The 13,871-nt window shown below is 44.4% G+C and overlaps 1 protein-coding gene across 1 annotated transcript; it reads left to right on the plus strand.

Annotated features, from left to right (window-relative positions):
* The first annotated feature begins 5,632 nt into the window (after positions 1-5,632).
* Positions 5,633-8,447, plus strand: LOC109785225 (probable auxin efflux carrier component 8). Its single transcript, XM_020343833.4, has 6 exons — positions 5,633-6,309; positions 6,790-6,973; positions 7,063-7,148; positions 7,247-7,404; positions 7,518-7,594; positions 7,678-8,447. The coding sequence occupies exons 1-6, from the start codon at positions 5,802-5,804 to the stop codon at positions 7,736-7,738; spliced, it is 1,074 nt and encodes a 357-aa protein (XP_020199422.1). The 5' UTR covers positions 5,633-5,801; the 3' UTR covers positions 7,739-8,447.
* The last annotated feature ends 5,424 nt before the right edge of the window (positions 8,448-13,871 follow it).

Genomic DNA, 13,871 nt, shown 5'->3' on the forward strand with positions numbered 1-13,871 from the left:
TTCCAACAAAAAAAGAATCACCCAATTCGGAGTCCGTATGAAAAAGTTGTTGGCGTTTTGAGTCAGGTATGTCTGTGCAGTCCAAATCTGAATCCAGAACGTGAGAGACTTGGACTCTATCTTCTCTTGGCCCAAAAGTGACGTGAGAGGACTTTTTGAACAGAACCTAAACTTCTCCTTTTCCCCTATATTCATATGTGGATTGTACAAATATCCCATACACCTGCAATTAGACAAAACACAAAAGTGTGTGAAGTATTTTTGTTCTGGATAGCATAAATAGATTATTGAATAGTTTGCACTAGAAATCACCTGACAAATATGCACGTATGCAATATTTTTGGTCGTATCCAAGGTAGTCATGTCCTCATCACTTTGCTGGTCTTGTTTTACCATTGTCGAAATGTCTTGTAAACCGGGATTCCGAGACTGATCGGGTCTTCCTGGGAGAAGGTTTATCCTTCGTTGACCGTGAGAGCTTATAATGGGCTAAGTTGGGACACCCCTGCAGGGTATTATCTTTCGAAAGCCGTGCCCGCGGTTATGAGGCAGATAGGAATTTGTTAATGTCCGGTTGTAGAGAACTTGTCACTTGACTAAATTAAAATACATCAACCGTGTGTGTAGCCGTGATGGTCTCTTTTCGGCAGAGTCCGGGAAGTGAACACGGTTTGAGTTATGAATGAACGTAAGTAGTTTCAGGATCGCTTCCTGATCATTTCTAGCTTCGCGACCATTGCGTTGCTTCTCTTCTCGCTCTCATTTGCGTATGTTAGCCACCATATGCTTAGTGCTTGCTGCAGCTCCACCTCATTACCCCATCCTTTCCTACAAGCTTAAATAGTCTTGATCTCACGGGTGTGAGATTGCTGAGTCCTCGTGACTCACAGATTCTACCAAAACAGTTGCAGGTGCCGACGATACCAGTGCAGGTGACGCAACCAAGCTCAAGTGGGAGTTCGACGAGGAACGTGGTCGTTACTATGTTTCGTTTCCTGATGATCAGTAGTGGAGCCTAGTTGGGACGATCGGGCATCTAGCATTTGGGGTTATCTTATTTTTCATTTGGATTTGACCGTAGTCGGTCTATGTGTGGACTTTGGATGATGTATCAATTTATTTATGTATGGTGTGAAGTGGCGATTGTAAGCCAACTCTCGTTATCCCATTCTTGTTCATTACATGGGATTGTGTGAAGATGACCCTTCTTGCGACAATACCTACAATGCGGTTATGCCTCTAAGTCGTGCCTCGACACGTGGGAGATATAGCCGCATCGTGGGCGTTACACCAAACCAGATCTGGATCAAGCACAGGATCAGATCGATCCAACACGGGAACAGAGGCAGGTAGTAGCTCTGCGGGGACGTATACCGGGGAGACGTTGATAAGCCGCTGCGCCCTGAAGATCGAGGTGTGCGTGAACAAACAGAAGCAGCGTCGATCAGCCGGAGGCGGAAGGCGGCGACGCGAGATTAGATCGGGAGGGCGAGTTGCAGCGCCCGAAAAAAATAACCTAAGCTCTAATACCTTGTTAGGAAAGCAACTTATCTTTATTGAAGGCCCAAGGAGCATATATATATTACACATGACTTGAGGTGCAAGGAAACTAAACATAGACTAATAAGGACTCCTAGACCAATACTGATACTCCTTAACAAACTCAACTGCTAATACTCATAAATATTCTTTGGCTCCCCTTGTGTCGAATCAATAAATTTGGGTGAAATAGTACCCTCGAAGACTGTCGCGATCCCCTATACTTGTGGGTTATCATCGGTTTGCTTAGGTTTAGTTCATACCAAAAAATATCAGCGGCAATGAGAGTGATAGATGGCATTCTGGCTGACTACACCAATGAGTACCTTCACATTGAAGAGATGCCACGCTCAACTGTGTGCAGGTGTTTGCCAAGGTTTTGATCCAGGTTTTGGGCCCCGAGTATATCCGAGCTCTCAATAAGGACACAAAGAAGTTGATGGCGATGAATGAAGCAAGAGGGCGACCGAACATGCTTGGAGTGTGGATTGCATGCATTGGAGGTGGAAAACTGCCCTACGGCTTGGCCGGACTGTACATCGGCCATAAACGTAATCCCACGATTGCGCTCGAGGCCGTGGCTTCGCATGGCTTGTGGTTTTGGCATTGCTTCTTTGGATTGCCGGGTTCAGTTAGTAATATCAATGTAATGGAGAGATAACATATTTTTGCTCGACTTTCTAGTGGAGAAGCTCGGGCTTGCAACTACATAGTCGACGGACATGACTATACCATGGGGTATTATCTTGCCGATTATATTTATTCTTCATGGTCAACTTGTGAAGACTATCAGTGAGCCAAAAAGCAAGAAGCACAAAAAAAATTCCAAGCACAGGAATCATGCCCAAAGGATATTGAGAGGGCATTTGGTTTGTTGCAAACTCCGTTTGCCATTGTTTGAGCTCACTTCTGGGATAAGAAATCCCTCTCAAATATCATGATTGCATGTGTAATTCTACACAACATCATTATGGAGGATGAGAGGGACTAAACTTTGAGTTTTTATATAACAATATTGGTAGCCATGTCGAGCCTGACAGGAAAAGATCAGATCAATGCATTTCTTGAGGTCTACCAGCAGATTGAGGATAATGCCACACACACACCCAGGTCCGTGATGATCTCATTGAGCAGAGTGACAACTGTATGGGGAGGTAGACTCCCATTTTATTCATTTGATTCTATTGTATTCATGTGTGATTTGAACAATTATTTTCATTCCGGATCATTCATTATTGTTTTAATTAGTCAGATTTAAACATTTATTGTAATTAAGATGATTATTGCATTGTATGATACTCCCTTTGTCTGAAAAAGTTTGTCTTGTGCTAGATACATCCATTTAAGGGACAAGGGCAAATTTTCGGACGGAGGGGATACTAAAATATTAATAAGTTTATTTATGTTGTTGTTGTATTAAGAATATATTGTTCAAAATTATGAATTTGCGTAAAATTCTGAAAACGGTTTTGCGGTACCGCCAGGACTCCAGCGGAACAGATCCCGTAAACTAGTGGCCGGAGACCACGCGGTACCTGTACCGCCAAACCGTTTTCAGGGAGACCTTAAAATGGTTTTGCGGGACACCGGTTTGCGGGATCCAGAGATGCTCTTAGAGCTCCAAACTGCTGCTGCCTCCTCGATGCGTCTGTGTCGGTTGGATGCTGCAGCTGCTACTCCATGCTGCGACCAACGCAAGCTCCCATCCAGACGATCCAGCCATGTCAGCAGCTGCAGCTGCAGATGCCATCGAGCGCCTTAAGATGTAACGTGTGATTTCAGACAACCTCGGAGCAACGCATGTGTCTTCACGACGCACTTGGTCGGCCTACGATCATCAGTCTATCACTGTTTGTTTTCTTGGCGGGAAAACAGCGGAATCCGATGCATTATCAGACAAGACTCCGGGGAGCCTGTGCGTCTCACGTTACAAACAGCGTCCGGCTGCATGCGCCTACCTGCTTTAAACTGTACGCCCTGGAAGAGACCGACTTCACAGACATGCAAAGAAGGTAAAAGATCAGAGGGTGTGTACAAAGCCAAAGGAGATAGATACTCTAGCTCCGGGAGGGGCCCTGCGGCAAAGATCAGGCGCAGGATGCACACGGCTACCTTACCTGCAGGCTTGCAACGGCTGTCGAGCACTGCCACTGCCAGCGCTACACTGTCCTGCAAATATGTTTTCGTCCTCCCTGGGTTAATCTACAGGTACAATGGGCTGAACTGAGTCTCCGGTTCGAACAATACAGTTAGAATAGGCAGTTGTAGTCCGGCATTGGGCGTAAATTCACGGGCAAAACAGAGTCATGGAAAGACGTAGTGTTTCATAATATAAGCAGCGCAGTTCTTGGCCTTTTCCAAATAATGTAAACAATGAACATACTGTACATACCTTTTCTAAAGGATCTTCTCTTCTTTTCTTGTTCAGAGAGAACTCCTTCTACAAGAATCATTTTCCTTTCGACAGAGAGAGAAAGCATCTTGGCTGAAGAGTAGAGTGTGATCGATGCAAAGAGAGAAAACGATCGATCGGTGGTAAAGATAAAAAGGAGGGACAGGAAACTAGCCTGAGTCCTGCAAGATCAACATCAGATCGCCCACCTGCTAGGCTGCTAGCTTGCGAGGGTTGCCAACCGCAACAGAGTACAGCTGATGAAAGAGAGAAAAGCCCTTACTTGAGCAAAAGAAGATGCACTGTTGCTGCTTATGGGAGAAATGCCATGGTCTCAAAGCAAGTTTCACCCGAGCACTCATTCCGGCCTTTTGCTACAATTGGACAAGCATGGCAAATCTTGTGAACTGGACATGTACTTCTTCCCTTCGTTGCTTCTCCCTCAATTAACTTCTTTATTCTTGCCTTCTACCTATCAGCTTTCTAAGAATAATACGTCGCGCCAAGCTGGAGCAAAAGAAATCCTGGGGAAATGACACCGCAAAACCTGGAAGGACAAAAAGAAAACATGTTCATCTTTTAAGCAACATGCTTTCAGTAAGTAAGCATCGTTGCGCCCGGCATAGTATTTTGAACAGTAGGATGATGGCGTAGCATCGGTGCAATTAAAATGTAGGTACAAGTAACAGGATTATCACCATTTTTTTAGCCAAACCATACAGCCCCAAAAGAAATGAGCATATAACTAAACAAAAATCCAAGTTAGTTCAATAGTTCTTTTCGTAGCAAAGTGTGGACCACCATGCTGCTGGATGAACTGAACACTGATGAAGTGATGATCAATTAAACACCAGACCGACAAGCTATGCCAAAGCTTCTGTATCATTTGCTGGAGTTGTCACACCATTTCTTTTTCCAAAGTCTTGTTCTGCTGACCAGAAAACAAAAGGACAAGAAAAAAAAAATGCTATTCTGCCTTTAAACTGTTGGGGCACATGCCTTGGTCATTTTACTGCTTACCATGTTCGTGTAATGTGTCTCATGCTAACGAGCCACAGTTAACAGGCTGTACGCCCCCCCCCCCCCCCCCCCCCCACACACACACAACTTAACTGGCTCTGGCTGTAGAAGAGGAACACAACCCATCAAACACGCCTTGATTCTAGTGGTACCTAAGTTCAGACTGAAAAAAAAGGCAGCTAACTTACAGAAAAGTTAGTTTCTTTGCTGTAAAAACCTTAACGAGATTTCCCACAAAAAAAGGCTGAAGGAAAGTATCAAAACGTCTCTGGGTTAGACGATTAGACCCCTTAATAAAATTTATGGTCCCTCAACAGGACCCAAGGCCACTAGAAATGTTAGAAGGTGCATCGAGTTATTAACATGACCAAATCTAGGGGCCCACTTAGTCAACAAGATAAAGGGAAGAATATCAAAAGGCCATACTTCTCAAATATCCTAGATTGCCCTTTCACCATTATTATAGTTAAGCAGATAAAGAAAACAATAAGGCACTTTTAGCAGGTTAAAAGACATGAATCAGGATGGAGGCAGCATTTAGTCTACGTAATCATATCACTTCTTTACAATGCTATACTAACATGGTCAATTGTTATCATGCTTCACAAAGAGGGGTCCTACATAAGTTTTGATTCAGATGTTAAGTAACAAAGGTGCAAGTGGGACTTTACCAGCATGGGTAATTTGGACAATTTCAAAGGCTCTGGCTAAAGCTAAATCCTGCATGGAAAAGTTTGCACAAAACCTGGCTTCTGTCTGTGGTCTATATAAGGCAGCTACAGTACGCCCAAAAACTCTCTAGATCTCAGCCCGGCAAGAGATTTGGAGCGTTCTTGCTCCTCCATCCATTATGATCTCTTGGGTAGCCATCTACCATGTTCTTGAAGCGACAACACCATTGTATGTAGCCATGATACTAGCCTACCTATCCATAAAATGGTGGAAGTTGTTCACTCCAGAGCAGTGCTCTGGGATCAACAAGTTCGTGGCCAATTTCTCCATCCCTCTTCTCTCTTTCCAGGTCATCTCCACAAACAATCCTTACGACATGAACCTCAAGCTCATATTCGCAGACATCCTACAGAAGTCGATCGCCTTGCTGGGGTTTGCAGCCATATCTAGAGCATGTTGCGCAGAGAAGTTTGATTGGCTCATTACAGGTTTCTCTTTGTCGACACTGCCCAATACGCTGATTGTCGGTATCCCGTTGCTGAAAGGAATGTATGGTGATGAAGCTGTCAAGCTGATAAGTCAGATAGTTGTCCTACAGAGCCTAATTTGGTACACACTTCTTCTCTTTCTGCTTGAATTCCGAGCCGCCAAAGGAATAGCTGCCGCACCATCATCTGAAATTGTAGGTAAGAACCTGAAATCTGTCAAGGATTAGTATATGAAGTCGTTTCATCTGTACACAATCAAATTAGTCATGTTTTTCTTCGAGATAAAGAATGCAAGGTGTTCTTTCGGCATTCATTTCTTTGTTTTCCTTCTTGAAAAGTGCATTCTTAGTGTTGCTGTTATTTTCTGGGGACCTCCAGTGATCTTAAACATTTCAGAAAGATAAAGAGTAATTTAAGTAATACAGCTCATTAGAAAAAACGACTGTCCACTGTCTGGTGGTTTACAGTGGCTTTTACTTTAGAACTTCTCTATAATGCGATTGATCTGCTATGATATACATTTGCCTGAAACAGTGAGATGATTTTTTTCTGAATTATCCCATGGGCCATTGCCAAAGGTTCCAAACCTATCATGTGTCATTTATGGAAAGTAACTTCAACTTCTTTCATGAGTTTTTAACTTATTTTATGAGTTTTTAACTAGTTGGTTTTTTAAAGATGAGGAAGAAGCAGGTACTCTAGGAGCTACACAACAGACATACCAAGAGGGCCAGTCAAAAGGTGTATCAGCAAGATGTTCTAGGGCCTTCCGCTTTTTGTTGGTGATTGGGATGAAGTTAGTGATGAATCCGAACATTTACGCATGCCTGATCGGTCTAATTTGGGCACTGATTAGCTTCAGGTATTAACATGGGTTTACATGAATCGAATTTACATTCTCAAACTGGAATGCAGCAATTATCATATGTAGCTAAATAACATCTCTTGTAGGTGGCAAATACAGTTACCCTTGATCGTTAGTAACTCCATAAGGATACTCTCAGACGGAGGGCTGGGAATGGCAATGTTCAGCCTAGGTGTGAATTACACCGGCAAAATTAAAATTAGCATATATGAAGATAAACTCTGTAAAGCCCAGTTACATAATCATAACTTCTAATTGCTTCTGTTACAGGTCTTTTCACAGCTCTACAAACAAAAATTATAGCCTGCGGAACTAAGAAGATGCTAGTGTCACTAGGCATCAGGTTCTTTCTAGGACCAGCCCTGATGATGATCTCTTCCTATGCTGTTGGGATGCGTGGAATCTTGCTCAAGGTGGCCATTGTGCAGGTAAGGTTTTCTCCAATGTTTCCCTTGAGCCATGTGTCTGTGTGTGTGAAAATTCATAAATGCGTAAAATTCAAAGACAAAAATTGTGCCTGACCTCTAAAGCTTCCACGCAGGCAGCATTACCTCAAGGAGTAGTGCCATTTGTATTTGCGAAGGAGTATAATGTGCATGCAGATATTTTAAGCACTGCGTAAGTTAATCTCCCACCATCCTAATGCAAACAAGAAGCAGATTAGAATGGGACAACAAACTGATTACCCTCTTTTCCTGCAGGATAATTGTTGGTATGATGGTTGCAGTTCCTGCCGCCCTAGCTTACTACTTTGTTATCTAACCTATGAACACTTAAATCTTAGTCACTCAAATATGTTTATTCGGCCAAACAATAGCAGGGCAGCGTAGTGTAAAGGGCAAATTCAGCCATGGGTGTGAATATTTTGCCAGGCTGTAAATATTTGTGCTGTGGACTTGGATCGTGTGGTGTGGTGACCCGACATAAAGATAAGATATGTTTGTACTCGACGACCGCACATTTTAGTTTCCAGTCATTTCCATTATCTGCGAACAGCGCCAACTTGTGCCCGCAGCCCAGCTTGCTCACCCGGGCGAAGCAGCGTGCTTTGTTTCTCACGAGCATTCTGTCGAACAGCCGGTGCGCCTGTTCTTGAACTTTAAAAACTGCTTTTAGCCTTAAGAGCATTCTGCCGAACACATTGCCGGCGGACCTGAGCTGATATGCGGAGGCGAACAGAGCAGAAGGGGATCAGCTCATCCGATCAGGCAGCAGCACTATGTTACCGGTAGGGTCGAGCAAGGCGTACCATTTCCTGCTTCTTTGGCGCGGAGGCGAGTGGCAAAAGATTGGAGGCCAGAAAATGTTACCACAAAGTAGGCGAAATAACTCGCCGGGCGGTCGACCCGGGCGCTGACATATGCAGCGACCGCCTACATCCCCCCGCTCGCTGGCTCGCTAGCTGCTGCGGACTGCGGTCGCTCACCTGCTCATTCACGTTGACGTTTTGTTTTTTTTTGTCCTTCAAAAACGTTTGGGTTTTTTTCTGTTTTTTCCCACGAATTTGAAAATTGTTCACGAAAATTAAAAAAAATCATGAATTCTGAAAAATCATGAATTCAAAGATGTCCATGATTAAAAAAATCACGAATTAAAATAAAGTTCATGAATTTTAAAAATTATTCACAAATTCAAAAATTGTTTATGAATTTCGAAAACAAGTAACTTTTAAAAATTGTTTGTGAATTTAGAAAATGTTATTATAGGGGTTGATGCACGTTCTTGTTTTTGTTTCTCCGGTAGAAATCTTGTGGCACTTTTTAAGGTAATTTGTGTTGGATTGAGTATTATGAATCTGAATTATTTGGTGTTATTTTCGTATGAACTCTTGAATAGATCGATCGGAAATAATAGCTGCGAGATGGTTTCGTACCCTACAAACGATTTATTCTTATGTTCTCTGCTAAATAGGAACTTTGGAGTGATTCTTCATCGCACGTTGAGGGATGGCTATATGATCCAATTATATTAACATTGTTGGGAGATTGCACTAGTGAAAGTATGGACCCTAAGCCTCATTTTCAAGCATTGCAATACTGTTTGTGCTCCGTTTTATCAATTGCTACCTTGCTGTTATTTTATTGTTACTATTACAAAAATCAATATACTATCCATACTACACTTGTATCACCATCTCTTCGCCGAACTAGTGCACCTATACAAATTTCCATTGTATTTGGTGTGTTAGGGACACAAGAGACTTTTTATTATTTGGTTGCAGGGTTGTTTGAGAGAGACCATCTTCATCCTACACCTCCCACGGATTGATAAACATTAGGTCATCCACTTGAGGGAAAATTGCTATTGTCCTACAAAACTCTGCGCTTGGAGGCCCAACATGAGTCTACAAGAATAAAGTTGCATAGTAGACATCACCCACCAGGGTTCAAATCCTGGTGCTCGCATTTATTCCTTGGATTTATTTCAGAATTTCCGGTGATGCACATTCAATGGGAGGAGAAGTTCCCGTCGACGACGAGGTGCCTACGGTTACTTCATAAATTTCAAGATGATATGTTGGCTCGGTCTTTCGGAGGTGCTCATAGGTTTAGGGTGTGTGTGCGCTTCTTCATAGGGGTGAGTGTATGTGCGTGTTGTTGGGAAACGTAGCATGCAATTTCAGAAAATTCCTACGCTCACGCAAGATCTATCTAGGAGATGCATAGCAATGAGAGGGGGAGAGTGCGTTCACGTACCCTCGTAGACAAAACGGAAGCGTTTAACAACGCGGTTGATGTAGTCAAACTTCTTCTCGTTCCGACCGATCAAGCACCGGACGTACGGCACCTCCGAGTTCTGCACACGTTCAGCTCGATGACGTCCTCGAACTCTTGATCCAGCAAAGTGTCGAGGGAGAGTTCCGTCAGCACGACGGTGTGGTGACGGTGATGGTGAAGTGATCCGCGCAGGGATTTGCCTAAGAACTATGTGAATATGACTGGAGGCGTAAACTATGGAGGGAGGCGCCGCACACGGCTAACAGATGTTGTTGTGTGTTCTAGGCGCCTTCCCCCCTTCATATATATAGGTGGGGGAGAGGGGGCAGCCAAAGGGGCGCCCAAGTAGGAGGAATCCTACTTGGGGCCCTAATCCTATTCGCCCCCCCCTTACCATAATTCCCGGAGGGGGAAGTAAGGAGGGGGGAGAGAAGGAAGGGGGAGGCCGAATCCCTCCCCTTCCTTTCTCTCTTCTCCTCTTTCCTTCCCCCTTATTTCGGCCTACATGGGGTGCACCAGCCCCTTAGGGGCCGGTCTGTCCCACTCTTGGCCCATTAGGCCCATGTAGTTGCCGGGGGATGTCCGGAACCCCTTCGGTGACCCGATATGTACCCGGTACCCCCGGAACACTTCCGGTGTCCGAATACCATCGTCTTATATATCAATCTTTACCTCTCAACCATTTCGAGACTCCTTGTCATGTCCGTGATCTCATCCGGGACTCCGAACAACATTCGGTCACCAAATCACAGAACTCATATAATACAAAATCGTCATCGAACGTTAAGCGTGCGGACCCTACGGGTTCGAGAGCTATGTAGACATGACCGAGACACCTCTCCGGTCAATAAGCAACAGCGGAAACTGGATGCTCATATTGGCTCCTACATATTCTACGAAGATCTTTATCAGTCGTACCGCAATGACAAGATACATTATTCCCTTTGTCATCGGTATGTTACTTGCCCGAGATTCGATGGTCGGTATCTTCATAGCTAGTTCAATCTCGTTACCGGCAAGTCTCTTTACTCGTTCCGTAATACATCATCCCGCAACTAACTCATTAGTCACATTGCTTGCAAGGCTTATCATGATGTGCATTACCAAGAGGGCCCAGAGATACCTCTCCGATACTCAGAGTGACAAATTCTAATCTTGATCTATGCCAACCCAACAAACACTGAAAGGATCGATATAGTTGACTAGAGGGGGGTGAATAGGCAACTAACAATTTTTAGCTTTTCTTTACCAATTTAAACTTTGCATCAAAGTAGGTTGTCTAGATATGCAACTAGGTGAGCAACCTATATGATGCAACAACAATAAGCATACACGCAAGCAAGAGATAAAGCACAAATAAGCTTGCACAAGTAAAGGCACGAGATAACCAAGAGTGGAGCCGGTGAAGACGAGGATGTGTTACCGAAGTTCCTTCCCTTTGAGAGGAAGTACGTTTCCGTTGGAGCGGTGTGGAGGCACAATGCTCCCCAAGAAGCCACTAGGGCCACCGTATTCTCCTCACGCCCTCACACAATGCGAGATGCCGTGATTCCACTATTGGTGCCCTTGGAGGCGGCGACCGAACCTTTACAAACAAGGTTGGGGCAATCTCCACAACTTAATTGGAGGCTCCCAACGATACCACAAAGCTTCACCACAATGGACTATGGCTCCGCGGTGACCTCAACCGTCTAGGGTGCTCAAACACCCAAGAGTAACAAGATCCACAAGGGATTAGTGGGGGGATTCAAATATCTCTTGGTGGAAGTGTAGATCGGGGCCTTCTCAACCAATCCCTAGAGAATCAACAAGTTTGATTGGCTAGGGAAGGAGATCGGGAGAAAAGGGAGCTTGGAGCAAAAATGGAGCTTGGAGGTGGAAGAGGTGGTCAACTAGAGGAGGAAGACACCCCTTATATAGTGGAAGAACAAATCCAACCGTTATCCACCAACTCAGCCTGCGCAGCGCGGTACTACCGCACCTGAGGCGCGGTACTACCGCAGAGGCACGCGGTACTACCGCACCTGAGGCACGGTACTACCGCAGGGGCACGCGGTACTACCTCAGGGCCCCGCGGTACTACCGCCCACGCAGCAGAGACCAGAACAGCCACACATGCACTAAAGCAGAGGGCGGTAGTACTGCTCGCGCGGTACTACCGCTCCCCCTTGCGGTACTATTGCAAGGCAGGGGCTGTCCAAGGATGGGAAGGCACGGATATAAAAAATTACATCCGTGGCTGCTTCCGCAGAGTTGGAGTCGATGCAAAAACCCGACGCGGTAGTACCGTAAGCCAGCAGCGGTACTACCGCGCGAGGCGCGGATGTAAAAAATTACATCCGCCCTTACTGCCGCGTACTTGCGGAACTAAGTCGGAGACCACGGTACTACCGCTTACTAGAAGCGGTACTATCGTGGGCCCTTGCGGTACTACCGCACCAGCGGGCGGTACTACCGCAAGGTCCTGCGGTACTGCCGCTCTAAGGAGCAGTACTACCGCAAGCCCTAGTTCAGCAGGCAAGAGCAATATTTGCATAGACAAGGAAAACATAGGATACTCCAAAGGTTAGAGGAAAGGAGGTGCAAAGGAAGATTTGTACGTGATGAATCCACCCAATCTTTCCAATGCGGACCCCCTCTTAATAGTACGGCTTCCCTACGACTCAATACCACCGAAAAGAAACGAAGAGAAACGCCGTCTTCTATAGCCTTCGAGGGGAACCCAATCATCTTGTGCCTAGTCAATATATCTGAAATATTTGATGCACATGATTAGTCCGCAAAAGCATTATCATCAATCACCAAAACCAACTAAGGGATAAAAATGCCCTTACAAACACCTTCGGAGATACCTGTAGAGTATCTTTATAATCACCCAGTTAAGTTGTGACGTTTGATAGCACACAAGGTATTCCTCCGGTATTCGGGAGTTGCATAATTTCATAGTCAAAGGAATATGTATATGACATGAAGAAAGCAATAGCAATAAAACTTAATGATCATTATGCTAAGCTAATGGATGGGTCTTGTCCATCACATCATTCTCCTAATGATGTGATCCCGTTCATCAAATGACAACACATGTCTACGGTTAGGAAACTTAACCATCTTTGATTAACGAGCTAGTCTAGTAGAGGCTTACTAGGGACACTGTGTTTTGTCTATGTATTGACACATGTATCAAGTTTCCGGTTAATACAATTCTAGCATGAATAATAAACATTTATCGTGATATAAGGAAATATAAATAACAACTTTATTATTGCCTCTAGGGCATATTTCCTTCAGTCTCCCACTTGCACTAGAGTCAATAATCTAGATTACATTGTAATGATTCTAACACCCATGGAGTCTTGGTGCTGATCATGTTTTGCTCGTGGAAGAGGCTTAGTCAATGGATCTGCCACATTCAGATCCGTATGTATTTTGCAAATCTCTATGTATCCCTCCTTGACTTGATCACTGATGGAGTTGAAGCGTCTCTTGATGTGTTTGGTTCTTTTGTGAAATCTGGATTCCTTCGCCAAGGCTATTGCTCCAGTATTGTCACAAAATATTTTCATTGGACCTGATGCACTAGGTATTACACCTAGATCGGATATGAACTCCTCCATCCAGACTCCTTCATTCTCCGCTTCCGAAGCAGCTATGTACTCCGCTTCACACGTAGATCCCGCTACGATGCTTTGTTTGGAACTGCACCAACTAATAGCTCCACCATTCAATATAAATATGTATCCGGTTTGTGACTTAGAGTCATCCGGATTAGTGTCAAAGCTAGCATCGACATAACCATTTACGACGAGCTCTTTGTCACCTCCATAAACAAGAAACATATCCTTAGTCCTTTTCAGGTACTTCAGGATGTTCTTGACCACTGTCCAGTGATCCACTCCTGGATTACTTTGGTACCTCCCTTATAGACTTATAGCAAGGCACACATCAGGTCTGGTACATAGCATAGCATACATGATAGAACCTATGGCTCAGGCATAGGGAATGACTTTCATTTTCTCTCTATCTTCTGCAGTGGTCGGGCATTGAGTCTAACTCAACTTCACACCTTGTAACACAGGCAAGAACCCTTTCTTTGACTGATCCATTTTGAACTTCTTCAAAACTTTATCAAGGTATGTGCTTTGTGAAAGTCCAATTAAGCGCCTTGATCTATCTCTATA

This window comes from Aegilops tauschii, chromosome 3 (genome assembly GCF_002575655.3).
Source record: "Aegilops tauschii subsp. strangulata cultivar AL8/78 chromosome 3, Aet v6.0, whole genome shotgun sequence".
In the NCBI taxonomy this organism is placed as follows: domain Eukaryota; kingdom Viridiplantae; phylum Streptophyta; class Magnoliopsida; order Poales; family Poaceae; genus Aegilops; species Aegilops tauschii.

Bases quoted from the DNA above. Each gene is read 5' to 3' on its own strand.
- LOC109785225 (XM_020343833.4), top strand. From the start codon at position 5,802: ATGATCTCTTGGGTAGCCATCTACCATGTTCTTGAAGCGACAACACCA. The intron at 7,405-7,517 runs GTAAGGTTTTCT...GCTTCCACGCAG, and splicing joins TCAAGGTGGCCATTGTGCAG to GCAGCATTACCTCAAGGAGT. The intron at 7,595-7,677 runs GTAAGTTAATCT...CTTTTCCTGCAG, and splicing joins GCAGATATTTTAAGCACTGC to GATAATTGTTGGTATGATGG.